The sequence below is a fragment of the Pseudorca crassidens genome, chromosome 9, assembly GCF_039906515.1.
Source record: "Pseudorca crassidens isolate mPseCra1 chromosome 9, mPseCra1.hap1, whole genome shotgun sequence".
NCBI lineage: Eukaryota > Metazoa > Chordata > Mammalia > Artiodactyla > Delphinidae > Pseudorca > Pseudorca crassidens.
This window is the reverse complement of record NC_090304.1, coordinates 54667776-54694979: the sequence shown is the minus strand read 5'-3', so window position 1 is coordinate 54694979 and position 27204 is coordinate 54667776. Positions and strand designations below refer to the sequence as shown.

The following is a 27204-nucleotide window of genomic DNA, read 5'->3' as shown; positions in this document are numbered from 1 at the left end:
AGCCCCACTACCTTCCCATGGCATTTATAATGGGATGGACTCCAATGCTCTGGAAGAAGAGATGAGGGTGTCCCAGCATGTGTTCGCAAAGACATTTCTGCGACTATAAGCAGGAGTATATGTGCACTGGTGTTGCTTGGAAGCTGTGTGTGTCCTCCCTGTGTGCATGGAAACAGGTGTGTTTGTGCGTGAACCGGCTGGGGAAAGTCTGCGTGTTCGGCTTCATCTAGATGCATATGGCCGTTCAACTTGTATGTGCATGTGGGCAAGTAGTATGTCCAAGTACCTACTGAATGTGTTTGTGACCATCTGTGGGTTGATAAGTCCCAGTCCTGTGTGCAAGGGGAACTGGCTGCTTGCCACTTGCATGGCTGAGAGCCTGCGGTGGGTTCTGTGGGCTCAGATGTGTGTGATGTATGTGAAGGCATCTGTAGCCAGGTTAGGACAGCCTGTGGGTGCCACTTCACAGGCAGTTGCAAAGAACAGGGAATAGAGTTAGGGTGTCTTGGGGGGGCCTGAAAGAAGCCTCTTTTCATTAAATCTGTTTTCCCTTCTGCTAATGAACTAGATCATTCTTGGGATTGAGGCCCCTGGGGTGGGGTGTGGGGAAGACAGAAGTCAAGGAAACCACAGCACCTGACCCAACAGTTAGAAACGGGAGGGGAGTATTGTCAGCCAGGAAGGGCCAAGGTGGGCGTGGGAGGTGTGGGCACTCAACTGGTCCCAGAGAAGTTGCCCCAGAAACACAGCCCCAGCCCCAACCCCAGGCTAGGTCTACACCACACAAGAAGCACCTTAGTGTGCTTTAGCTTCTGAAACCCGGTTCTCAGCTGGTGGTCCCCTAGGGACCCGGACAAGGTGCCCAGAAGACTCCCCAACGGTCATCCCATAGATGGGACACCTGCCTCCTTGGTGCCTAAGGTTTATAGCTGCCTCACAGCGCAGAGCTCTCGCACCTCCTTTCTTTGCTGAGAGTTCCCAGAATTGGAACCAGAGGTCTGGAGAGGTGACCCGGCGAAGGTCGGACTGGGACGCCAAGGCAGCTCTCCGGACGCACAATGCTTATAGTAACCGAGCTGCAAGACCAACACCTAGTGATGCCCGGGCTCCAGAATGAGACCTAAGGCCGACTTCCCTCTGAGCTGTGGCTTCCGCCTCTGTCAAACCAGACGGGGTTGAGGATCCTCGCGGGGCTTGCTGCGAGGTTTAGAAACCTTCCCCACCTGGGCCCCCGAGCGCCCCAGGCGCGCAGTAGGTTCACAGCCCGCACGCTCAGTACACACCAGCTATAGTTATAGTTAGTAAGTCTCCTCTTTGTAACTCAACAGGGTGCGACGTCCTCTCGTGCCGCTGGCGCCGCGGGTGCGTGGCAGCCGCGGGGACCCCGCCCCCGGCCCCCGCGCGAGGCCGGAGCCACCCGGTGGGGTTTCGGCGCGCTGACGTGGGCGGATCAAAGCAGCTGCCCGTGCCTTATAAAGCAGTTCGGGCGGCCGGCACCAGAGACCGTGCCGGGTGAGGCGGAGAGCTCCGGCGAGCGGGCGAGCGCAGGCCCCGGGAGCCGAGCGCCCTCCAGAGCAGCCTGAGTGTGCGCCCCAGTCCCCGCGGGACCCCAGCAGGCCTCTGCCTGCCGGGATCCCGGGCGTGCTTCTCTGGCAGCTCGCGAAGAGGACGCCCTCGCCTCCTGCCCAGCCCGGAGAGCTCCCGGGTCCGCTGGGGGCTGCGCTCGCCGCTCCCCCGCCCTCCCGGCCAGGCGAGCGCCCCAGGAGGTGAGCAGTGGCCGCGGGCAGCGGGCGGGCTCTCAGAGGGGACCTGCCAGGGCGCGGGGCTCGGGAGTCCGAGGGGGAAGGCGTGACCCCGTTGAGCAACCGCTCCCGGTAAGCAAAGCAAGACCTTCTCCATACCTCTCCTCCGCGGCTCTCCCCGGCATTCCCCTCACCGAGCGCAGCCGCCGGGGGCTGGGGGCGCGGGCTTTAAGCGGATGAGCGGTGGAGGTGGGCTGTGCAGTTCCCGCGGCCCGCCTCGAGCCTTCCCGGCCCTGTTCCCCCCGATTCGACCCTCTCCCTCCCAGTCAGCCCGCGGATGAGGTCATGCCCGAGCCATCCCGGGGGTGGGGGACTTGGATCCTGTGGCAGAGGGTGTGTGTGGCGGGGCAGGAGAGGGAGGCAAAAGGCAGAGAACTACGGCAGCTCCTGCTAAATTGGGGGACCGGGGCGGAGGCCTCGCTTTGAGACCTGCTCCCAGAAGCGGCAGGATAAGGGGGAGAACCGAGAGTTTGTTTACAGACCTGAGCTCCAGACTAGGGGGTGGGGAGGAGGAAAGTCCTGTCCCGGCCCCGAGGCACATCTGGAGCAGCCCCGAACATCTGGCTGAGCTCGCGCACGAGCCCCACACTTCCCAACTCTCGGAGCTGAGGTGCCTCCATGACCCTCACGGTCCATAGGGACTCGGGGTCGGGCCCAGAGGGGGTAGTGGGAGGTGCCCCGAGTTACCCCACCCCACCCTTCCCACTTCCAAAATAACCCGTCTCGCGGGCCACCGGCGCATCGTCCGCAGCCCAACAGACACATCTCAAAAGACTCGCGGCCAGGGTCAAAACCGGGTTGCGGCCCCGCCTCGCTTGGCGTCGCAGGTAATCTTGAAGCAGAATCGGCGTCACCGGTTCTCCGGGTCGGCTCTGCGAGCTGCGCACCCGGCGCGCGGCGGGGACACTCAGCGCCGTCGCGCGGTGCCGGCTCCCGGCCCAGCGCAGGCTCATCCGGGAAGGGGAAGCTCGGCGTGTCTACGCCGGCTTTGCCTCAGAGGGGCAGCCGCCTTGGCAGCGGGGTTTCCAGGGCCTTCCAGAGCCCAAGCCTTACAACCACCTGTTAGAGCCGGGCCGTGGCTACTGCGCTCGCGGTGCCCAGAGTGTGCACCAGAGGTTTCCTCTGTCGCCCGCTGCAAGAGAGGTAGCTTGAACTTTATCCCCAGCGGGAGGAGGAAGGGACCCTTTATTTCTCCAAAGACACTGTGCTTTGACGCGGGCCCACTACGCGCCTGACCCCAAGGGAGGTTCCGAGCCGGGCCCGAAGCAAGGGGTTGGGCAGTTCGGAACTGACCACGGCAAGTGGATATCTTATAGAGAGACCAGAATTGAGAGGGCACTTACTTTACACCTCATACCATCCCCAGAGGGGGGACACGGGGGTCCAGGAAGAGGAGGGGACTTGCCCAAGGTCCCAGGGCGCGGGAGGCTGCTGCGTATCCCACCTCGAACCCCGGTTTAGCGCCCCCTGGCGGGCCGGGGGCTCAGGGAGGCGAGGGCTCCCTGACCCGCGAGGCGCAGGCTGAGGGTGACCCAGCGGCCCGCGCGGCTGTCCTAGACACTCTGACACTGGACAAGAATAACCTGTCAGAACCCAGAGGCCCAGGCCAGGAGCCGCCTCCCCCAGCGACGTGCTGGGACAGCGAAGGGAGAAGCCCGGGACTACCGGGGCCGCTCCGAAAGAGCCGGGGGTAGCTTGGACGCCTGGGTCCCCGTGCGCCGTGACCCGGGCGGCCCCTCCTCTCTCTGGGCGAGTTGGGCTGGACACGGATCCCCTGCTGTGAGTCCGGGCTCTCGTCTCTCCGAGTGCAGCCTTTTCTCCTCCCTACCCTGGAATGCTGGGCGCCTTAGGGGGGAGCCCACACTTTGTGAGGGGGTGGGGGCGAGGAGAGACAGTGGCTGGAGTTTTTGATCCTCTCCCCCCCCCCCCCCCCGCCATATCCAGCCGATACTTTTCTCGTTCTCAGGAGTATGGTAAAGTTTCAGGGCCAGTAAGACAAAAGGTTTGGATACAGGCTGGGTGGGAAGAGGGGGCACAGTTAGACTGCGACCCCCGCCTCCCCGCCCCCGTGCCATAATTCAGCAAAGTTTGTAGCGAGCGCCACGGTGTTAGGCGCCCAGCTGGGGGACTCTGCGGAGGAGAAAGAAAATGTAATTCAGAGTTTTCTCCCTGCCTTGCTCTGGGTCATGCCGAAGGCTCCAGGAAACAGTGGGATTTAAAATGTGTGTGTGTGTGTGTGTGTGCGCCCGCGCGCGCTTGCTTAAGGCGCACTCGTACATGCACACACTACGCAGGTAGACGTAATAGTGGAAACTTAGGCAGAGGGTAGCTCAGAAGAACCGCAGGCTACTGGAAGCTGGAAAGACCTCAGGAAATGCGTGAAGTCCAGTCCCTTGTTTTCATAGAAGGGAAAACTGAGGCTGGGGTGCTGGAAGGCTTGCCCAAGGTCACACAGCCAGATGGGAAACCCCCCCACTTCTCGCTCAAGCGCCCCCACTAAGGCGCCTCCTTTTTCCAACTCCACAAACCCTTTAGAAAGGAATCCCTTTGTCTGCTCCTCCCCAGGGTAGAGGGGCTGAGGCTGTGTTTGCATCCGGGAGAACGCCAGTTGTTGGTAAATTTGGAAGAAGCTGGGAAGGGAATTAAGGATGTGAAATGAAGAGGGGGAAAAAAAGGAGAAAATGAAAAAAGCCGGAGAAAGCGACTCTGCGGCCTGCGGGCGGGGTAAGGGCTACTCCGCGGCCCCAGGACGCCGCCTGGCGGCCGGAGGCGGCATCGCGCCGGCCCCGTGAGCTTCCCAGCTTAGCTAAGGCCAGGCTGCCCAGCCTTGGCTCCGGCCTGGGCACCATCCGACCCTCCAGAAGGGCACCGCTAGAGGGACTCAGAGACTCAGGACCCTGAACAGCCTTCACTGTACAAAGACCTTTGCCATCCCATTTCTCATCCTCCCCTTCACAGGCTGAGAAACTGATGCCCAGATCCAGCCCCCATTTCCCTGTCTTCTCACGGTCCATGATCTCACCGGACACCGGGTAGACATGCGAGTAAAACACGGGCATGGACCTGCCGCTCGCTGGCTGAACAACCCTATTTCACATCTCCGCGCCTCCGTTTTCTCATCTGTGAGATGGGGGCAGTGATAGTATCTATCTCCCAGGGTTGCTGGGAGGAAAAAATGCGATCGCGTTAGGTGAATGTTCTTTTTAAAAGGTGAATTATGTCCTAATCACAATTTGAATCACAATTGTGTCCCCAGTTTACAGAGGGGGTAAACCGAGGCCCAGCAGGGAAGGAGAATGGCCAGGCCCATAATAACTAACAATTAATATTGCGGAGATGAGTACCCAGATCCTGGGCCCCGAATCGGCTCCTCCCCTCGCCCGCCCGCGGTCTCCGCCCTCGACCCCCTTCGTCTTCTTTCCGTCCCTCTCGAGAACTGTGTGCCTATCCGGGCTTCTCCCTCTGCCAAATGTCTTTCAGCCTCGCTTTCTGAGGGTCTCTCTCCCTCTCGCTGTGTCTCTGCCTGGTTTCTCCGGAGTTTCTGGTCCTGTCGCCCTCTTCGCTTCCCGCCGGGACCGCACTAGGTGGACAAGCCCTGGGCCGCGCTCCGGAGGCATTTAATTCGAGCCAGACGCCGGCCGCGTCCCGGGCTGTGCGGGGCGGGAGGCTACGCCGGCCGCGCGCCCGGCCTCCCCGGGCCCCGACCCCTCCTTTGTAATTTGAATAAAACGCCCCCCCCCCGGCGTGGCCCCCGCCCCGCGCGCAGCCTTAACCCGCTGCCTCCGCTCTCCCCGACTGCAGGCGGCGTGCGCGCAGGAGGAGCGACGGCGGCCGGGCGCGCGGCGGGACTTCGGCGCGGCTTCCGCAGGGTGCGACCCCCCGGCGCGCCAGCCGCGCGAGGATGAGGGCGCGGCCGCAGGTCTGCCAGGCGCTGCTCTTCGCCCTGGCGCTCCAGACCAATGTGTGCTATGGCATCAAGTGGCTGTAAGTAGGGACCCGCGTCCACGCACATGGGCCCCGGGACCCGTGGCTGGGGGAGGCGGAGAGCCTTAAGGGGCCCCCTGGGTCAGGCCAGCGTGCCCAAGACGCGGGAGCAGAAGTTGCCTGGCGGTCGTGGGCAAGTCACCCTTTTTAAGCCTCCTTTTCCTCCTCTGTTAAATATTGTCCTTACCTGCGGGAGGAGCAAGACAGGGCGTGGAGGACTACGGAATTGCCCTGTTCCGTGCGGCCGGAGGTTGCACAAGACCTCCACAGGGACAGATGGAAAAAGACCGTGGTCAAGGGGCCCAATCTAGAGGGTCTGCGCCCTGCACACAAGGCCTGCTCAATATTATGTTCCTTGACAGTCTCCTGACCCTAGCTGGAGGTTCTCAAACAGTCCAGACCCCTCCACCTGGGTGACCTTGGGGAAGTTTCACTCAGCCTCTTGGGAGCCTCAGCGTCCTCCTCTGTCAAAGGAGGGTAAGATGAGAAGCGGCTCATGAAAGAACCCCATAAACCGTCGGATGCTGAAGGGTAGTCCTTTAGATAGAAATTATTAATGGAGGGGTAAGTGGGAGAGAGACTCCTTTCCATCCAGCAGAAGGGAGTGCCTGCTCTGTGCTGGGCTGTGGGCAGGGAGGGCAGGGAGAAAGGAGTAAAAGCCAGCCCCTTCCTGGAGGAGCTGCCCTCTGGTCTGGAAGAGATAAGCCCAGGCTGTAAATAACTCCAAGTGCCCCAGGAGAGCCCAGGGCGGTGTTGTGGGAGCCCAGAGGAGAGGAGATCACCTGGTGGGGGGCACATCCTTGGGACCCTAGGTAGATTTTTCGTGGGTGGTGCTCCTAGGATGGGCCTGAGGAGTCTCTGGGAGTTTGGTGAGTGGGGGCAGTGAGAGAAGGGCACTTTGGGTAGAGGAACTCCCTGAGCTGTGGAAAAGTCCAGGACAAGACACAGCCTAGAGTTCCAGGTCGGGGCGGGGAGCCATGCAGATAAGACAGGCGTGGGACAGACTATGGGCTGGGGAAGGGCTTCGAGGACGGTTCATGGATTAGCTGGAAGACGGGGCAATAGTGGCTGGGCCACCGGCAAACAGTCTCGAGGTCACCAGCCCTACCCCTTCTGGGGCTTAGTTATCCATTAATTCTCTTGAGAGGAAAACCCCATCTTCTTGCATTTCTTGTTTGTAAGGAGAAGCCTGAGCTCAGCAGCTTCCCAGCCTGGGGGCACCAGCTCTTCTCAGTCAGTCCTGACTAATTTTATGAGAAATCAGCCGCTCTCCTTCTACTGCTGGTACCTGGCACTGTCGCAGCTGGTGAGAACCTCTGATCAGGGAGCCCAAGCCCTCCTCACTCACCACCAACCTTTTACAGATAAGGAAACTGAGGTCCAGAGAGGGAAGGGCTTTGTTAAAGGGCCGGCCCAAGGAGGATCAGAGGCCGAGAACTGGGCTCACCCCTAGAGTGTTCTGGGGGACACTGCTATAATTCCCACACCACGGTGGGAACGCACAGGCTCTGAGAAATTTACAGGCCCCCAAGCTGGCACGTGGCTGGGTAGGGTCTAAAATAGATGGCTAGTTCAGCCCAACATCCATGCTGTCCCCACTGCATAGCCCAGGCTGCCACAAAAAATGAGTACAACTCACTGTCTGCCTTAAAAGAGCTCCCAGCCTGTTGGGGGAGACAGACATATAAAACGTACCAAGTGGACTTTGGGCTGTGTCCTAGGAGAGGGAGCATGGGAGTCCAGAGGAGGTGTGGTTAGCCCCACATAAGGGAGGTGACTCTGAGTCTGGCTTCAAAGGATAGATAGGATTTCGATGGCCGTGGATGGAATGCAAAGCAGGCATCCTAGGCAGAAGGAACAGCAGGGGTAGGACGATGCGTGTGGGGAAACAGAGAAGCCAGGAATTATAGGAGCTTACTAGTAAATCCCCAGAGCTTTAGACATTTAACTTTGATAACACTCCTATGAAGTAGGTGACATTCTTATCGCTACCATTTTACCAATGAGGAAACTAAGATACAGAGAGGTTAAGTAACTGGCCCTGGGTCACACAGCTAGTTAATTAATGGTGGATGTGGGATGAGAAGCCAGGGAGACAGGCTCCACGCAGCCAAACCTCTTTGATAGTGGTTAAACTCTTGCTGGAGCTGAAGATAGAGGGGGAAGCAGGAGAAGGAGTGGAGTTTTAGAATAACAACTCTGTGTGTCTGTATATGTATGTGGCCTTGGTACATGTCAGGCACTGTTCTAAGCGCTTGATGTATGTTGTTTCATTTAAATCTCCCAACCACCATGTGAGGTGGGTTCTGCCATCACCCTCATTAATCAGAGGAAGTGGAGGCTCAGTGGGTCTTTAACGAACTGGGTGTCACACCTAACAGGCAGCAGAGGCAGGACTTGGAGTTAAGTTGGTGGCTCTGGGGCCTTTTGGTCACAGGGAGCCATAGGACAGTTGGGCACAGGGAAGGGTACGGTGGGGATGGGAAGCTGGGGACTCATCCAGGAGACTCAGCTGTCCTGGGGATGTCCCAGAGGACCCTGCTGCCCTGGGCTTTGGAAAGTGAGCTGAAGAGGAAAGGGGCATTTGACATGGGAAATGAAAGTAAACGTGGCTGAGTGACCCAGATTGCCCACTCACTGGGGACCTGGGACTCAGCTTGGGCTGTCTGTGGGGTAGGGGGTAAGGGAGAAGGGGTGGAAGCACCTGATCAGAAATAACCTGGGGGACCCCTCCCTACCTCACCTCCCACCCAAGCCAGGTTCTGGGAGACTCAGACCAGAAGTGTGGGCAGGGAGGATGGTTCCAGCCTTCTGTGAACCACGGGGGTTGCCCAGTGAGGGGAAGGCCTAGGGTGGCTGGGAGGACCCATAAAGGCCGCTCCACCCACCCCGGTCAGCCCCAAGCCTGCTGCTTACTCCGGGGCTGGGCCTCTTGTGGAAGAGTCCTAAGAGACTCAGAAGGGACACAGCTGCCGCAGAGAGGCCAGGAGGAGCACCAGACCTGAGTTGGGAGGCCTGGGTCCCAGCCTGAGCTCTGCCAGTTCACTAGCCATGAGCCAGGCTTCAGGCAAATCAATCATGTTAGCCTCAGTTTCCTCATCTCTACAATGGGAGTGAAAGAGCCCTAGCCTGTGATAAGGAGTCCTGGGTTCTAGCTTGGCTCTGCCTCTGATTGGCTGGCTGTGTACAGGTCAGGGCAAGCCCTGCCCTTCTCTGGGCCTCAGTGTCCCCACTTCCACAATGGGGTGGGGACTCTGAGGCCCAGCGAGGGGCAGTGACTTGCCCAAGGTGGAACGTTAGATGTGCTGAGCTGGAGCTGAAACCCAGGTCTCTGCGCCTCCCCCACCCCCACCATTCCCAGGAGAACCCCAAGTCCTGAATGAGAGAGACCTCGGCCACCCCAGCGGCACCCTGGGCATAGGCCTCGCCTGTGAACTCCCTGTTTCCTCCTGTCCTCTCTTCCACCCTCTCCCCCATGCACCCACCCCCAGATAAACCAAAATGTTTTCAATTAGGGGTGTGCTGCAGTGAGGCAAGCCGGAGGAGATGTCCAGACGGGTAACTCCCCCGCCTCCCACCCTATCCTTGATTACTTCCCCAAGGGGGCCTTAGTTAGAAACGGTCATTACCACTAATTACCAGATGACCGCATCGCCCTCCTCGGGAGTGGAATCCGCTGCCTCCCGCCTCCTGATCTCCCAGTCTGCACGCTCCCGCGAGCAGGCCTCCCCCAGCACGCCGCAGCTGGCCGCTCTGTCCCAGCCGCTCTCTCCGCAGCCCCGCGCCCACCCAGGACCTCCAGAATGCTTCCCGTTTGTCCTCTGCCCACCTGGGCAGTCTGTGCCTCATCTGGGAACATCCTCACCGGGTTTCCCTCATTGAACCTCTCTCACCACCAGCTGGGGAGGTGGATGCCTGATGACTTAAGAGATGGACAGACTGACCCAGAGTGGCCCAGGGTCCCCAGACCCCAGGATCCCAGAGGACCCCTGCTTGGGAGCCGCAACCTGAGCTCCCCAGGGAAAGTCTCAGCTTACGTTATCCACTTTCTGAGCAAGAGCCCAGGGGAAGGACCTGGGAGGCAGCCACCCTGCATGAGTGCCTGCTGTGTGCCGGGTACCGTGCTGGGTGTTTTCTCGTGTATCTCCTGTAATCCTTCCTGTTGTGAAACAGAAAAGTGGCTCAGAGGGGGAGGATGGAAGCTGGGCAAGGGTGATGGGCAGAGCAGGCTCAGGACAGGCTGAGCGTGGACGGCCCCAAGCCCAGTAGAGAGGGGACCTGGGAAGGTGAGGCCAGGTTTGAGGGAGGATGGTGTCCAGAGGAGGCCGAGCGCCTGGGCACTGGAGCGCCTCAGCGTCCTCCTCTGTACAAAGGGGGTGATAATCTCCCAGGCCCCTCGGGCATTGTAAGAATGGGATGAAATGAGAGGCTCTGTAAACTGGGGAGTGCTGTGCCCACCTGGGACAGTGGGTCCATGCGCGTGGACAGTGTTTGCTAGGTGGTGGCAGAGGGGCCGTAACAACCAAGAAACAGGCTGAGGGGATGATATCTGTCCCTGTGTGCTCACCTCTCATCCAGTATGTGTTGCCGAAATTCAGGCAGCAGGTTCCCCAGTCATAGGCAGGGTCAGGCAACCATGCCTGAGGTCCGCCTCCAGATACACCAAAGGTTTCTTGCCTCATGCCTTGGTGGGGTAGGGATGGGCCAGGGGTCGCAGTGAGGGAAGATGGCCCAAGATACCCACAGTCAATCTCAGACAGGCTGGGTTGTGCCACTCCAACCACAGACACCAGGCCATGCCCACTTGCCCTGGGTCTGCTTCCCAGGCCTCGGGGATGATTTCTGTATTTTGGAGGTGTAGGATGAGTGGGGCATGGCAGAGAGAGGCAGCAGGAAGCAAACTAACCTATTAGTACTCGGTGTAGCACATATGAACTCATTCAGCCCCTACAAGACCTCCAGGAGTCCCGAGTTTTTAGTTGATGCTCAGAGAGGGGCAGCAGTTTACCCAGGATTGCCCAGCACATAGAGGCCAGAGCCTGAGCCACAACCCAGGTCTTCTGACTCCCTCCCATTTATGAATGCCCCAAGTGCTTTCCATCCATTGTCATATTTAAGTCTTGCCATCACCTTTTGAAGTAGAATTTATTATTTTCTTATAACAGGTGAGGCCCAGAGAGGTTGGGTAACTTCCCCAGCTCACACAGCTGGTGCCCAAAGCCTGAGCTCTTCCCTGGGCCAGCCCATGAACTGGAACATCTGGGCCATTGCCTTATAACTGGTGATAGGTCTGTGCAGCCGTTAGACGAGGAGCTCCTTGAGGAAAGGATCTATGTCTGGGAAGAGTTGGTGCTTAGTAAATATTTCTTCCACAAGTAGGTCCAGTTCATTTATTCATTTAGGTACAGGTGCAAGGGGAAAGGCATTCCTGGCATCAGGAAAAGCCTGGGCATACGCGTGGTAGTAGGGCAGTCCCTGTCAGAGAAGCCAAGAGTCTGGTGTGGCAGGTGTCCTAATACACAGGTATCAGGACACACGGGGGACAAGGACGGGAGGCCAGAGAGGGCTTTAGGGCCAGGTTTTGAGGGGCCTTGAGGTCAGATGGAAGCCCTTGGCCTTGACTGAGTGGGTGCAGGAAGCTAAGGTAGGAAAAGGCCACCGACGCAGTAATCTAGTAGCTTCCATCACAGAGCCCTGACCATGATGTGTCAGCCCTGGGCAGAGCATGTGACCCACATTGAGTTAATCCCTCAGACAATGCTGGGAGATTGATGGAGAGGAGAGGCTGCCTGACTTGCTCAAGGTCACAAGGGGAGTGGGGGTGACAGAGCCAGGAGTCTGCCCAGGCCCGTGCCGTTCTTTGGCACCAGGCTGCCTCTCTTGGGATCTCAGGCCAGGGCCTCGAGGAGCTGGGCCTCACCAGGTCTCGGTCCTGACGCTGGGTGAGGTCTGCTGTGGTTCCAGCAAGTGGGGCACCTAGCACTTGGGCCTGAAGATTGGCCCCTTCTTGCCGCCTGTCCCTCCAGGGTCTCTGCTGGGTTTCCGAGGACCAGCTGGCCCTAGAGTAGGGGGTGGGTCTATGTGGAACCCTTTAAGGCTGTGGGGTCCCTCTAGCCTCCACTTAAGAGGAGGGGCTGCCTGATGCAGTCTGCTCCTCAGAGAAGGCCTGGGAGGAAGCTGAATGCAGGATCGACCCCTGGTCCTAGAGTCTTGGAATCCCAGTGCCCAGAACCAGGATCTGGAAGCTCTTAGGTCCTATAACATCACTAGAGGTCACAGGGACCCCCTAGGCCAGCATTTCCCAAAGCATGGAGGAGGTTAGCACTCCTCAAATATAGGGTTTTGTGCTCAGCAGACTTGGAAGTTAAACAAAACCAAGCTTGTTGCTTTGCTGCAGGACTTCTCAGGGCCTTTAAAATGTAAATGTGCATTACTAACCCTTCAAGGCGGGTTGTAGTATATCACATCCCCCAACTGTGCTTGATTGACCATGGATCCCTTTTTTCAGAGTGTCTCCCTGGAACCCATTCTGGGAACTACAGTTTAGAGGTATAGACACTGAGACCCAGAGAGGGACAGTGATTTATCTAAAGTCATATAGCAAGTTAATGGCTAAGTCCAATTTATCAGCAAATTGAGTGGCTCTTTAATCTTTTAATGAATCTCTTGCCTGTATGTGGGATCTTACAGCCTAATAAATGGGTTTAATAATTAAACGAAGCCGTAGTGGGAAGCTCCTAACTCACACTGTGCATCTAGTAAATGGTCAATTAATAGTATATATTACCATGATGATGATGATATAATAATCCAGCACTTAGCACAGCGTCTAGCATGTTCAGTATTGAATGAATGTTGAATGAAGAGTAATCATTCACAGCTGTGTGGGACTAAATAAGGCAGTGGATATGAGCGCTTTGTGAGCTATAAAACTGTTTATTGTTAGTATAATTATAATAAAGTTTAGGTAGGATGGGGGCCAGGATCCTATGTTATGAATGAGGGCATAAGGCCCAAAAAAGGACAGTGATGTGCCCAAGGTCACACGGGGGCGGGAGGGGGAGCCGTTACTCTGCTGGGGACAGTGCTTGGCCTCCTGGTTTCCCAGCTCCTTCCAGCAAAGGCTCCAAGACTGTGGAGGAGAGGCTGGGGCCGGTACAGCGGGTGGAAGCAGCACGGCCCCTCACAGCCCTGACTTCCCTTCCATTGGTTGCTGCCTTTTGGCCTGTGTGCAGGGCGCTCTCCAAGACCCCGGCGGCCCTGGCGCTGAACCAGACGCAGCACTGCAAGCAGCTGGAGGGCCTGGTGTCCGCGCAGGTGCAGCTGTGCCGCAGCAACCTGGAGCTCATGCACACCATCGTGCACGCCGCCCGCGAGGTCATGAAGGCCTGCCGCCGGGCCTTCGCGGACATGCGCTGGAACTGCTCCTCCATCGAGCTCGCCCCCAACTACCTGCTTGACCTGGAGAGAGGTAGGGGGCCAGCGGAGGCTGCTAGGGCCTGCGGAATGCATGCGGGTGGGGTGGGGTGGATGAATTCAGGCATCAATCTATGTGTGTTTAGATAGGTGGGTGAATTCATGGATGGATGGCTGGAAGTGTGATGGGGGGATGAGTGAATAGCTGGATGATGGATGGGTACACGGATGGGTGGTGGACATGGGTATTGGGGCGTGAATTGTTGAATGAATGAACATATAGTGAGTGAATATACCAGTGCGGGGAGCCTGAATGACAGTACAAATGCACAGGTACCCCTCACGCCTGAACAAAGGAATGAATGATGCAGGAAGGCTCTGGGGGTGGGGGGTCTGTAATGAGAATGCGACTGAGCCTGCCCTCGGGGCAGACAGGTGTGGAGCAGTTAATTCTAGACCATCCCGACTGAAGGTGCTGGGAAAGGCACAAAGTGATGTAGGGACTAAAGAACATCTGTGGAGAAGACTTCCCGGAGGAGGTGACTTCTGGGGGTGGATTTGGGGGTCCTGTGTATCATAGAGAGGCTTTTGAAGGGTAGGAATGCCCCAGTGGATCTCATCTTTCCCCCACACGGTGACAGCTAACGTTTGTGCAGCACTTTACAAAGCCTCCTTCCTTCCTGAATTACCTGAGCTCCAGAGCAAGCCTGTGAGGTAGGTATTTTCATTCCCACTCTACAGTTAAGGATACTGAGGCTTGAGAAGGGGGGTAACTTGCTTGGACGCAAGGCCAGGACACCCCACTGCCAAGGCACGTTGGGCTCCATCTTAGTTTGCTGGGGCTGCTGTAACAAAGGCCCACGCACTGGGGGCTTCTGACAACAGAAGAATTGACTCACGGTGCTGGAGGCTGGAAGTCTGAGGTCAGAGTCAAGGTGTCAGCAGGGGTCCCTCTGAAGACCCTGGGGGAGGATCCATCCCCGCCTCTTCTTAGCTTCCGGGGCTGCCGCAGGCTTCGGTGCTCCTCGGTGCTCCTGAATCACTTCAGTCTCTGCCTCTGTCCCGTGGCCTCCGCCCTCTTTGTCTCTGTATCCCCAATTCCGTCTTCCTATAAGGACACCAGTCATTGCATTAGGGCGCACCCTGCTCCATCTAATGACCTCATCTGAGGTCAGTTACACCTGCAGAGAGCCTATTCCTAAGTAAGGTCACATTCACAGGGACCAGGGGTCACATTTCACCCCACAGCGGGCTCTTTGCTCACTGGTCTCTGAGGAGCTCAGGGACTGGGCCTTCTGTTCCCGAAAGCAGCCCCTAATGCTGGGTGCAGGGCAAGCAGGGAGGAAAGTGCAGCATGGTGAGTGTGTGAGTGAGGGTGTGCCCTGGGGGGCTGGCTTTGCGTGCTTTGTGAGAGTGTGCAGCTCAGCTAGTGCGTTTGGGGGAGGATGGGGGCGTGACAGATGAATGGTTGTCGTGCCATCCTCCACCTGCTTGCTGCCCCTGTCCCCACCCGACCCCGCAGAGGCAGGCGGGGGCCCTCAGGTCTGGGCAGGGTCCTATCCCCGGGTCGCCCGCCCCGGCTGACCCCACACCTCCCCACAGGGACCCGGGAGTCAGCCTTCGTGTATGCGCTGTCGGCGGCCGCCATCAGCCACGCCATCGCCCGGGCCTGCACCTCCGGCGACCTGCCCGGCTGCTCCTGCGGCCCCGTCCCAGGTGAGCCACCCGGGCCCGGGAACCGCTGGGGAGGATGTGCGGACAACCTCAGCTACGGGCTCCTCATGGGGGCCAAGTTTTCCGATGCTCCTATGAAGGTGAAAAAAACAGGATCCCAAGCCAATAAACTGATGCGTCTACACAACAGTGAAGTGGGGAGACAGGTAACCACCCCCACCCCCCAGATGGTTGTGCTTGTGCCAATTGGCCGGAAAAGGGCCGCCCAGTGTGCCCTGGTGGAGGGGTGGCGGGGGGACGGGCCCTGATCCACCCACACTGATGTGCTCCTGGCCTCCCCTGGCTCTTCCCTCTCCAGCTGCTTGGGGCTTGCCTGGCTCCTCCTCCTCCAGGGGGTCCACCAGGATTTGGGCTGGAGAACGTCGGTGGAGCAGAAGGAGCACTGAGCTGGGAGTCAGGAGCTCTAAACTCACTGTGTGACATTGGGCGAGTCACTTCCTCCCTGGCCTCAGTTGTTCCCATCTATAAAATGGGGTGGGTTGGTGCTCTCTGGTCCCCATTGGTCACGTTCCTCAGGCTCTTCCTCTGGGGCTCTGGGCCAAGGCCGGTGTGGAAGGAAGCATGGAGAGGGCTGCGGAGCAGCAGACCCTTGCTAAAGGGTCGTCTCCTTGGATCTAATGGGGACTCTCTCCCAGCTCCAAAACCCACCCCAACCTCCTAAACACGGTTTCCCCTCCATGTCTGTTATTATCAGTGTTGCATTAATTCCTCACCTCATTCCACAGGAGGTTGGGGTGAATGCGTAAGTGAATGAATGGACCTTTTTATTTTTTGAAAATTTAAAAAAAAACAACTTTGTACCGATCGGTGTGCCAGACACTGTGGTGGGTCCTTGATTAGTTTTCTCTCCCGTAGTCCACAAAACCACACTGTGAAGAGGTACTGTTACCCCTCCTTACAGATGGGGAACTGGTCCTGGAGGGGCAGAGTGTCCTGTGTGGATGGCATCTCATGACCTCTTCCCTGCAGCCCCGTTAGGCCCATTATGCAGAAGCACCACGTGGGGCAGAAGGAACTTAGTTGGCTTGGCCAAGGACACACAGTGCAATGGAGCCCAGGTCTATGGGACTCCAGGTCTAGAGGTTTCCTTGTCCTCACCTTCCTCTCTCTCTGGTCTCCCTCTTGTAAGGATTCTAGGACATCCAGGCCATTTTTGGGCAGTTGGGGAAACTGAGGCCAAGTCACCCTGTGGATCTGTAGCAGAACCTGGCTAGGGACCCAGAACTCCTGCCTCCCAACCCTGCTGGCCCACCCCCCCACACCCTTGGAAACCCATTGGGAGCCCTTCACCCAGCCTCCTGCCCAAGAACCCAGCCCCACTCCTGCCCATGGCCAGGCCTGAGCCTCATGCTGCCGGGGGTACAGCCGTCCCATCCCACAGTGCAGTCCAGACAGGGTCCTCAGCCTCAGAGGCACATCAGCCCTTTCCCAGGGGCCCTGATGCCAAGGAGCTGGCCTCCCTGCGGCCGTCTGCAAGGGCCCGGGAGGGTAGATGACTGCGCGGTCAGCACCGGCACCATGGCCTCAGGAAGCCTGGGCCCCTTCCCGCCATCTGAGCTGAGGAGCTGAATGTGGTTTACCTCTCCTGGATGACTCAGAAGTACCTTGTGCCCTTGGGAGGCTGAATGTGCCCTGCAGTCGGGTTCACTTCACTATGTGCTCTCCACAGGCTTTGCTGAGACAGTTCCAGACTCTAGACCCAAGTGGACTCCCTCATTCCCCACTTCCTGGCACTGTGAGGGGTAGGGAGCCCTGGGACCTTGACCAGCTTCCTCACTAACTCCCTGTGTGATTTTGGGCAAGTCCTTGCCCTCCGTGTGCCTCAGTTTCCCCATCTTTTTGATGCAGGGGTAGGCCCAGGGGACCCATAACCCTTGCAGTAGAGTACACAGGGCAGGCGGGGGGGTGGGCAGAGGGATCTGAGTCCTGTGTGCAAGGAGTTGGCGCTTAGCCTGCAGAACTGAAAGGCCTGCAGAAGGCGTCCCAACTCATGCCCCTCAGGTACGCAGGGAGAAACTGAGGCCCGTGGAAGATGGTGGCACAGAGTCACTTCCAAAGCCAGGGCTAGTGTCTCCCCAGGCCCCAAGCCCAGGCCTCCCCTCTCCACCATAATTCTTACTTAGACTGATTTTTCAAAACCAAATATTGATTTAACTTCTGTAGTTCACAAAACTCTTTCATATATGTCATCTCGTTGAATCCTTTCAACGACTCTGCAAGGTAGCAGTTACACACCCGCTCAGCACACGTGAAGACAGGCAGCAGAGGGGACGGCCAGCCAGGCCAGGGCCGCCCCCCCCTAAGCACCCACCTCTTGCCTCTTCTTCCCTCCTTCCCTTCCTTTTCTTCTCCGCGCCACCTTCTTTTCAGCAAGCATTTTGTGAGAGAGAAAAAGCATAGAATAATGAAAAGCCATGGCTTTTGGAATTGCCCTCAGACCTGGGTTCAAATCCCAGCCCAAGATCTTCTAGCTGTGTAGCCTTGGGCAAGAGACTCAGCCTCGCTGAGCCTTCATTTCCTCTTTTTTAAATGGAGAAATGAATGATATCCCCCATGAAGGGCTTCTGTGATGATGAAGCCATTTTAAGTGTGAGAGCACTTGGTACACTAGGTGTATAGATGGCGTCCGTTAGCCCTGCAAAAGCCACTCTCTTCCTGCCCCTCCCAGCTGCCCCCCAGGTTGGAGGAGGAGCTAAGGATCCTTTAGAGCAAAAAGCCCTGTCACTTGAGGCCCGGAGCAGGTGGTGACTCCCTGAGAGCACTGGCAGGCAGAAGGGTGGGGCAGGGCCCCGGGGCAGGCCAGGGAGGGGGCTCTGGCTGCCCAGCCCGACGCCCTCCGCTGTCCGCAGGCTCTGCGTGCCTCTCTGGAGATGAAGTGTAAGTGCCACGGGGTGTCTGGCTCCTGCTCCATCCGCACCTGCTGGAAGGGGCTGCAGGAGCTTCGGGATGTGGCCGCCGACCTCAAGACCCGCTACCTGTCGGCCACCAAGGTGGTGCACCGACCCATGGGCACCCGCAAGCACCTTGTGCCCAAGGACCTGGACATCCGGCCTGTGAAGGACTCGGAGCTCGTCTATCTGCAGAGCTCCCCTGACTTCTGCATGAAGAACGAGAAGGTGGGCTCCCATGGGACGCAGGACAGGTAAGGGCCCGCCGCCAGCTTGGCAGGAAGCGTCAGCCATGTGGCACATGCCCCATCCCAGCTCGGGGCCAGGCACACAGTCAGCATTCGGGGAACGGAGTCCCCACCCAGTTGAACGCCAGGTGGAGGTGTGGGGTCCCAGGGGCCCCTGGCAGAGCTCCTGGGCATGGCTGTTATGTACCTTGCCCAGGCAGGGGCTCCTGGGGAATGGAGGCTCGTGGGAGGCCCCCATCCCATCTGCCCCCTAGTGTGGGAGACAGGGGGGAAGAGACAGTGACTGTGTTGGGGGACAGGGGCTGGGAAAGAGGCTGCCTGACATAAAATAGATCCTCAGTAAATGTCCATCAAATGAATAAGCGAAGGATAAATGTCATACAACCTGTGAGCTGGACCAATGAACTGAGGCACAAGGGGAGGTGGGAGCAGTGGCCAGCCCGTGGCCACACAGGAAGTCTGCACAGTGTGGAGCTGGAACCAGGACAAGTGCTTTTCAGAGGGGCAGCAGGAGAGCGCGGTCGGCCTGCATTCTGTGGGGAGACGGCGCTCCCATGTCCCCGCCTGCGTTCACCCACCTCCCAGATCCCAGCTTTCTCCCCCCGGTCCCCCATTTCAGAGCTAGAGCTGGCGTCCCTACAGCAGGTCCCATCACAGCTGCTGAAGCCGATTCAGGACAGGAGAGAAGGAGGGAGCCAGTGGTGACTACAGACCTACTATGTGCCAGGAAGGGCTGGTGAGGATTCAGGGGAGCAGCTCTTCCCAGAGATGGTTCAGGAGGAATCCAGTCCTGAAATGCTATAAAGAAATAGTTCTGCGATCAAATACGTTTGGAAATTCTCTTTGGCGATTTGCAAGGCACGAGAACATATTAAAGGCTCTGAGGAATCCCGCAGTAAAGGATCTGTCTAAGCCAGTGTTTCCCAGAGGTGTTTGGCTGTGGAACTCTTTTATTAAGGAGCCCCTAATAGCATTCCACAAAACTAGTGTTCTTCCAGGTTAAAAGAATATTGAACCAGAGTGAGGGTGTCTGAGAACGTGTCTGGCACATAGTTGGTTCCTGGCCAGCTTTTGCTTCCTCCTCAGCCCACGTTCCTGTCTCCAGGAGAGGGGGACTGCTTTGGGGGGCTCCATCCTCACAGGCCAGGGCAGCAGGCTCTGCAAGGAGGCCCAGGCTCCCATCTGGAGGCCAGATTGAGAGACTCAGGCAGAATGAAGATGGAACCAGGTCAGGCCAGGGAGACAGGAAGGAGCGAGAGTCTGGGCTGAGGCAGCCAGGGTGGGTGTGATGACGATGGGGTTGGGGGGAAGATTCTAGAACCCAGAGGACCTGGGGGAAGCGCACTGAGGACCCCAGAGCAAAGAGAGGGTCTCCCTGGATCCACGGGGCGCTGTGTGTGTGTGTGTGTGTGCGTGCGTGCGTGCGTGCGCGCGCGCGTGCGCGCGCATCAGGGAAGGACAGTTCCCACCCTGACGCTGCAGTTTCCTAGCTGTGGGACCTTGAGCAAATCCCTTCACCTACCTAAGGCTCAAGTCTCGTCTTCTGTGCCAATAGGATGATACCACTCACCTTGGAAGGTTGGCAAGTGATTCTAATCACATTTACGGAGCAGCCCCTCCTTGCTGGGTGGTGTCAGTGCTGTAGGAAGGGTTTGTGAATGACAGTCTCCCCTCCCCAAGGCTGCCAGGCCTCTTCCTTCCCAGCTGTCCCGACTCTGCACCTAGGACTTGCCCCCAAACTATTGACGAGGAGGCCCCATTCCACAGCACCAGCTACCACCCTTGCTTTCTCAGAATGCTATCCCCCACCGCCCCCAGGCTTCCTGCCATGCTCAGCTCTGGGCCTCTGCAGACAGCTGTATGGGTCAGCTCTTCCTGCAGTAACAAACAGCCCTTACATCTCAGTGGTTCACAACCACAGACACTTCTTAGAGCATCACATGAGGCTCTGGCAGGCACCAGGGATGGGGAGGGACATCAAGTGCTCAGACTGTGACAGGGAAAATGAGGAGCCCAGAGGGGCCCTGACTCAGCCTAGACATCAAGGAAGGCTGCCTGGAGGAGGGGAAACGTGAGCTTTACTAAATTAGGGATTTGGGGGGTACAGGGGGTTGGATGCAAATGAGCTTTGTTAACTGTAAAAGGCAGGTACACAGGTGGTACACGTGGCTGGGCCCCCAGCTGGGCAAGATGCCCTCCTCAAATCCAGCCTGGTGAACTGAAGCCTCCTCAGCAGCTCCTATTCCAAACTCTGAAACCTGCCCTTTCTCCAGGCCCCAGCCTCCCCAGCTCCCCCTCACAGGCACCATCGCGGGTCTTGTCTGGCTCTGAGGTTGGAGGCCATGTTTCAAACATTGCATGTCAGGGACCCAGAAATAAAAATGAAACTCTGCCCCCTTCCACTGCCCTTTCCTAGAGGAGTCATCCAGAGACCTTCAGGTTCAGGCTAGGGAGACTAATGGTGTCGAGTGACTAAACAAAGCCCAGAAATGTTAAGTGACTTGCCTTAAGTCACACAGCCAGTAAGAAGCAGAGCTGGGCTTTGAACCCAGGTCTTTCTGGCTCTGGGGCCTGTGTTCTCTCTGCTCTTCCCTCCTGCCCGGAACTGCTTCCAGTCCCCACACGCAGGTTGCCGTCTCCTCCTGACTCCCCCTCCAAAGTGCTCCCCTGCTTCCCTCCCCATGGCTCCTTCCCAGCTCAGGCTTCAGCTTCTCTTACTCAGCTGCTGCTGGCTGCAGCCTTCCTGGCCTCCCTGCCTCCAGCCCTGCTCCTCCATCCCTGCTCCTCCATCCATCTCTCAGTCCCCTTAGATTAGGTCAGGTCAGGGTGTTTGTCCTCCTTGCCCCCAACACCCTTTCTCCTCCCCTTCGTCTTAGATTCCTGTTCATCTTTCATGCAATGGTCTGGATGATCCCTCCCCCTCCAGGAAGCCTTCCTGAGCTCTCACAGACCCCGTGCTCACCCTGTGTGATGCTGGGCAAGTCCCTTCCCCATTCTGTGCCTCAGTTTCCCCATCAGGAAATATGAGGGTTGGATTTGGTCATGTCTAGGGCTTGCCCACCTCAGACATTCTGGGATTCCTTGGTCCACATGGCTGTGGGGATCCAGCTGCATCCCATGACAGCATCCCTGTCGAGCCTAAGCCCAGCTAGATGAAATGCCAACCTGCACAGATGTTTCTTCGCTAGACAGAAGAACTGACGGCAAGGATATTTGGGTTTTATAGCGACCTTCAGTGTCTTCTTTGCCCACAGGACTGATTCAGGAAGAAATGCAGCCCCTGGCAGCCCATGGATTCTCTGCCCTTTAGGGTGGGAGAATATGCACTGGATTTGGTTTCAGGACCCCTGAGCTTGAGCCCTGCTTATCCACAAACTCCTATGAGACCTTGAGCAGGCCTCTGCCCTTTGCTGAGCCTGTTTCCATCTGTAAAATGGGCATAGTAATTCCACTGACCCAAAGACCTTGCCTGCCTCGGATAAGATAAAATACTGGAGGGAAGCGCCTGGTTCAAAGGGGGCAAATTATTGACGGACCCTCTGTCTCCACCAAGAGAGTGCCAAACGCTCAGTTTGCCTCACATCCGATGCCATTTGTTTGTTTCAGAATTTATCCTGGGATTCTAAAAGTAAAAACGATCTTTACGCTTGTTACAATATAATTAAGGATTAAATACGAAGATAGGATTATTAGACAGTGGCTTGAGACACTTTCAAGTATTTAGAAGTAGAAGATATAGGAAAAGAGACAAAAGAAACAAAACACCCCCTCATTTTGACGAATGCCTATTGGAAATATAGGGAAAAGTGAGAAGTACCCCTGGGAAAGGGGGTTATTTTAAATTCCCCAAAGACCAAAACACCGTCCAAGGGGGACTGAGGCTGCAGCCGTGGTCAGAGGAGGCTGGGGCTGCCTGGCTGGGAGTGGAGGGACTGGTGGGTGACAGGATGCTCACTGACCTCCCCTCCCCCTCCAGGCAGTGCAACAAGACGTCACATGGCAGTGACAGCTGTGACCTCATGTGCTGTGGACGCGGCTACAACCCCTACACAGACCGTGTGGTCGAGCGGTGCCACTGCAAGTACCACTGGTGCTGCTATGTCACCTGCCGCAGGTGTGAGCGCACGGTGGAGCGCTACGTCTGCAAGTGAGGCTGCTCCGCTCCTCGGGGACCCTCAGAGGCTGGCCAAGGGGCCTGGAGACGCCCCATGGATTTTGGCTTGTGAATTCCAGATGCTAGACGTGGAAGGAGGCTTGTCTTCTGCCTCCACTTGGAAACCACCAGGAACAGAAGGCCGGGCCACCCGGGAAAGAGGGCCAGGACATCAAAGGAAACCGACAAGGTTAAAAATAACCTGGCAGCCCGAGGCCCTGGAGTGCCCACCTGCTGCCTTACAGGCGGGTCTAAGAAGCCAGAGGCATGGGTTTGGCAAGACTGGTACAGGCTCGACCTTTCCTAGCCAGAGACTCCAGCCTCCTGGGAAGTGGGAGGTCAGCCTCTCCTCACCAGAATGTTCTGCAGGCCTAGCCCTCGAGACCCCCGGCCCACCCCAGGGTCTGAGCCTACTGGGCCCACCACATGGAACCACTAGCTTGGGTTGTAAATGTTTCCCTGTTTTGTTTTGTTTTTCTTCCTCTGGGATGTGGGAGCTACAGAAATATTTATAAAACATAGCTTTTTCTTTGGGGTGGCTGGCCTCAATTCCTCTTTATATATTTTATATATATAAATATATATATATATATATGATCTGTATTTTAAACAAGCTCTTTAAACAGCTGTATGAAATAAATGCTGAGAACCCCAGGCCGCCCCTGCAGTTTCTGGCCTCTTCAAGTGAGCTCAGAGGATCCTGGGGCTGGTTGGGTGAAGTCTCCGGTTCCCAGGCGAGGCGGCGTCCGATTGATGTTCCCCACACGCTCCACCACCCAGCTCAGGCCCCAGCCTCCTTGTAAGATCTCCCGGTCAAGGGCGAGGACAGACGTCTTGAAACCCAAACCCAGCTGGCAGACTCTTTGTTCCCCAGGGACACACATGCAGGCGCACATAGCCTGGCTGTGTCATCAGACCTGCTAAGTGGCTTCAAGAGAAAACCTACCGGGGAGCTGGGAATGCAGACCTCAGGGAGGTGGTGGCAGAACCACGCCCCAGCTAGCCCTAGCAGGGTTTCTGTGTGAAACCTGTAGGGAGGGCTTTGCCCTCCCTAGCCTCAGTTTCTCCGTTTGTAAAGCTGGTGGTGGAAATTGAGGGGTGGTTGGAAAAGGCCCCCAGCCTCGTGTCTGGACCAGGCTGGCTGCAGTGGGCGTGGCTGGATTCCTGTTCTGTTTTGAAGGTGGAGCCATTAGATTTGTGCTTTTCATGGCTGTGGGACTTGAAGGCGAGGAGGACCGAGGACTACAAGGGTTTTGGCCGAGTGCTTGGACGCACGCATGCTGGGACGGGGGTGGAGAGGGAACTATAGGGTTCAGACTCGGTGGAGATCGTGATGTCGGTTGGGTCCCAAGTGGAAATCCTGAGTAGACGGGCAGATAAGCCGGGCTCTGAGGAGAGCCTGGGGCTGAATGCACATTTGGACATTGTCACTAAAAGGCGGGATAGAAAAGCAAAGAGGGCCAAGGCTTGGGCCTGGAGCATTTGCGCTTTGGAGGTCGGGGAGATGAAGAGGAAAAGAGGCGAAGAGACCAAGAGGTAACAGCCAGGAAGATGGAGAATCCTGGGGGTCTTAGCTGTTGCCAAGGGAATAGAGGGTCTTGGAGGCGTGTGGGTCCCAGTTGCTCTCTGAGATTCAGCCTCTCTTCCTGGGACATGAGCAGCACTGATGAGCAAGTAAAGAGTGCCCTGGGCTACAGTAGGTCCCCCAAATGGAAGTAATTATTAATCATCTGTATCTGCTCTGGCTGTGGGGTGACCACACCAGACAAAGGATGTGAAAGAACATTATAAACTGGACTTCGGTGCACAGGGAGGAGACACAAACGCTGAGAGGAGAGCTCTCCACTCCCCAGAGCCAACTGAGACACAACCTGGGATGGTGGGGGCAGATCCAGGGTGGGATGGTGTGGACATGCCCACAGAGGCTGGACCAATCACAGGGTGGGAAGAGGAAGGGCTGTGTGGCCAGAGTCACAGAATCAGAGGCTGGAAGGAACCTCGCTCGAGGTTAGTCTTCTGGTCTCTCAATCTGTTTTGCAGATGAGGAAATTCCAAGATGGGAAGGGCCTTTCCTGTGGTCACAGAACTGATAAGAGGCCGAGGGCCGGTGGTGGGGCATTGCAGGGCGGGCCTCCCACCAGCATCTCTGCAGAAAGCTCAGCCTCTGTTGAACAAGTGCCTGGAGTGTGTGCTCTCCCAGGTTCAGGGCCGCCCCTGCTCCACATTGGCTCCCATGGCCCATAAAACCAATCCCCAGTTCCCTGGCCTAGCATACAAGTCCCCTCCCCCGGGGCCCCAGGTGACTCTTCCAGCCACATTTCCTGCAACTTCCCAGGCACCCTCTTTGTTCAGCCTCCCTTTGGGCATCTGTTGTTCTTTCACAGCAGGCCTGGAATGTCATTTTCCGTGTTGGAATCCCACTCAGCCTTCAGAGCCATCTCTACAAAGCCTTTCCCGATGCCCTCAAGCTCTATACAACCCTTTGAACCTTTAAAGCAGCCATCACACTCATGCTCACAGTGGCCCACTCTTCCTCCAAGGCCCAAGTAAATGGTCCCCTCCTCCAGGAAGTCTTCCCTGACCACCCCCAGCCTGGGCCAGTGGCCTCTTCTGGGTTCCCACGGCCTCTGTGTTCCTCTCCCACTTTGCACTGAGCCAAGGTGCTACAGAGGTTTGTGTTGTGTCTGTGTCTGCCTCCCCCTCCCCCCCACCACTGCCCAGTCCGGGGCCTCCTCATGGACTGGGACCAGCCCAATTCACCCATGGGGCTCCAGGGTCCAGCAGAGTCACCCTAGGGGCTGAGTACATGTCTTGGAAATGTTGGATTTTGGGGTGTCATTCGGACCTTAACCAGGACAAGCAAATGGGGAAACCAGACCAAGGCCCCAGAATGCCTCTCAGAAAGGGTGGTCATAATAATGTAACTGCTACCTGTTATTGTGCCCCTACTATGTGCTATTCCAAACACATTGTCCAGAGTCAGCTTCACAGCAGGCCCAGGTGGGTGTTGTTATCTCCATCCAACAGGTCAGAAAAGTGAGGCTCTGAGAAGGGAGGCCACTTGGGCCAGATCTCACAGTAAGTTCATAGCAGTGCAGGGCTGGGAGCCCAGGTGTGTCTGACACCAAACCCCTTCTCACACGTCCTCACTCTGGCTAAGCACGGGGAGAGCATGTGGAAGACTGAAGGCTGTTTCTGGCTCAGGACAGGAGACCCAACTGGGCCCCTGACTCAGTGGGCCTGCCGCTGGCCAGTGCCAGGCCTGCAGGGAAGCTCTGTACCTTTCCGGCTGGTCAGGGGGTGGGCAACCCAGGGGCCATGGAGAGCTGCTCCCTGGGCTGTTCCTCCCTGGCAAGGTCGGGGCTCTAAGCATTCGGCTAAGCCAGGCCCTTACTCAGGTGTGGCGGGGTGGACCCTCACTGCTGTGAATCCCAGAAACTCGGAGCTCTTAGTGTCCCAGGATCTCACTGTGTTCAGAGATTCAGAGCCATAAAACCTTGGTACCTTGGACTTTTGGAGTCAATATCCTCAAACCATTGCATTGGAAGCCCTGTAGAGGCCCCCTGAGCCAGTAGCAAACCCAAAGAATTTAAAAGGCCCAGGTATTGATCTGTGGGTGTCAAAACGCTTGTCACCCGCAGGATTCCTGACCTGAGCCACACTCCTTCTCCCTCCCTCCTACGGGGGCGGCAGTCCCAGACTGGGAAAGCCCTAGAGATGGAAACTCCCCAGGGATGATAGTACCAGCCGCTTTGAGGAGGCTCCTGGACCAAGTGTGGGAGGCCAGCTGGAGACACGGGAGAGACAGGGCCTGGGGAGAGAGACAAGAAGGCGGCAGAAAGGAAACAGGAACTCTTGAAAAGAGGGAGAGATTAGCCTGGTGGGAAAGGAGAGAATGGGCAGATAAGGCCCCCCGGGGAGGCCAGGTCAGGCCAGCGAAGCAGGGACTGGGCCCAGCCTGAGCGGCCTGACGGTTTATTGTTCCTGAGGTCATGGAGACCAGCTGCCAGGTTACACAGACCAGACCTCCAGCAGGATGCAGGCCCCAGCATGGGACCCCAGACCCAAGAGGGGCTGGCTGGGGCAAGGGGGAGTTTGGGGCTGGGAAACAGGAAGTCCAGCATCTTTTCTGCTCTCTTGCTGTGTGACTCAAGGCAGCCACTGGCCCTCTCTGGGCCTCTGCAGTGGTTGTCTCGTTTAATTCTCAAACGATTCTGAGGGGTAGTGTCCAGCATCTGTGTTTTATTGATGAGGAAACTGAGGTGCAGAGAGAGAAGCGATGGCCCAAGGTCACAGAGCCATAAGTGGCAGAGCAATGATTCAAGCCCTAGGCTGCCCGGCTCCAAGTCTATGATGGGCATTCCAGGGATGCAGGCGGCCTCTGGCTGAGTGAATAGTTGATTCTGAGCCATTGGAATGGCAGCACAGGGCGTCACACAGAGGGAAAGAGAACAAGGCAAGACTGAGCGGTTCTTGACATCTGTCACAGGGACTGGGGACTGTGGTCCAGGCACAGATGTCAGGTGCCTCATCCCCATGGCCATCGGGCCATAGATCCTGCCCTGTCCTCCCCCGCTGAGGAGCTCACCGTCAGCTGGGTGCCTGGACCCCCAGGAGCCGCCTGTGTGTTGAGGTGAGGGGGTGAAGCACATGTGTCCCCCTTCAGTGGGCCTCCAGCTCCCAGTTAGTGCAGAAGAGATGGCTGAAGTCAGATGACAGGCAGAATCCTGGGGGCTTTGGGGACTGGGGGGCGGGAAAGCCCACTTCTCTCAGGGTGTCGGGGTAAGGAGTGGAAAGTCTGAAAGACTACTCAGAGGAGGTGCCACGTGCACTGGGTCTGGAAGGTGAGTAGGATTTCAGGAGATGGAGAAGGAGGCGAAGGGGAGGGTCTGCAGGGTTTGCTTGGAGGAGGCCAAGAAGTGGGGTGTGGCAGCACAGGTCCAACCCAGGCTCCCCCCGGCCCCAGGTGGGAACGTCGG

At 57.3% G+C, this 27204-nt stretch overlaps 1 protein-coding gene across 9 annotated transcripts; it reads left to right on the top strand.

The window, feature by feature from the left end:
- The first annotated feature begins 1481 nt into the window (after positions 1-1481).
- WNT11 (Wnt family member 11) lies at positions 1482-22879 on the top strand. Of its 9 annotated transcripts, none has more exons than XM_067750393.1 (6): positions 1482-1766; positions 5604-5786; positions 13022-13257; positions 14805-15082; positions 17786-18078; positions 22049-22879. In XM_067750393.1, the coding sequence occupies exons 2-6, from the start codon at positions 5704-5706 to the stop codon at positions 22221-22223; spliced, it is 1065 nt and encodes a 354-aa protein (XP_067606494.1). In that variant the 5' UTR covers positions 1482-1766; positions 5604-5703; the 3' UTR covers positions 22224-22879. The 9 variants fall into 9 exon arrangements, with proteins under 9 accessions (XP_067606494.1, XP_067606496.1, XP_067606497.1 ...); XM_067750395.1 differs by having other exon boundaries at positions 1758-1874; XM_067750396.1 differs by lacking the exon at positions 1482-1766 and adding an exon at positions 2542-2629.
- The last annotated feature ends 4325 nt before the right edge of the window (positions 22880-27204 follow it).

Bases quoted from the DNA above. Each gene is read 5' to 3' on its own strand.
- WNT11 (XM_067750393.1), top strand. From the start codon at position 5,704: ATGAGGGCGCGGCCGCAGGTCTGCCAGGCGCTGCTCTTCGCCCTGGCG. The intron at 5,787-13,021 runs GTAAGTAGGGAC...GCCTGTGTGCAG, and splicing joins TGCTATGGCATCAAGTGGCT to GGCGCTCTCCAAGACCCCGG. The intron at 18,079-22,048 runs GTAAGGGCCCGC...CTCCCCCTCCAG, and splicing joins TCCCATGGGACGCAGGACAG to GCAGTGCAACAAGACGTCAC.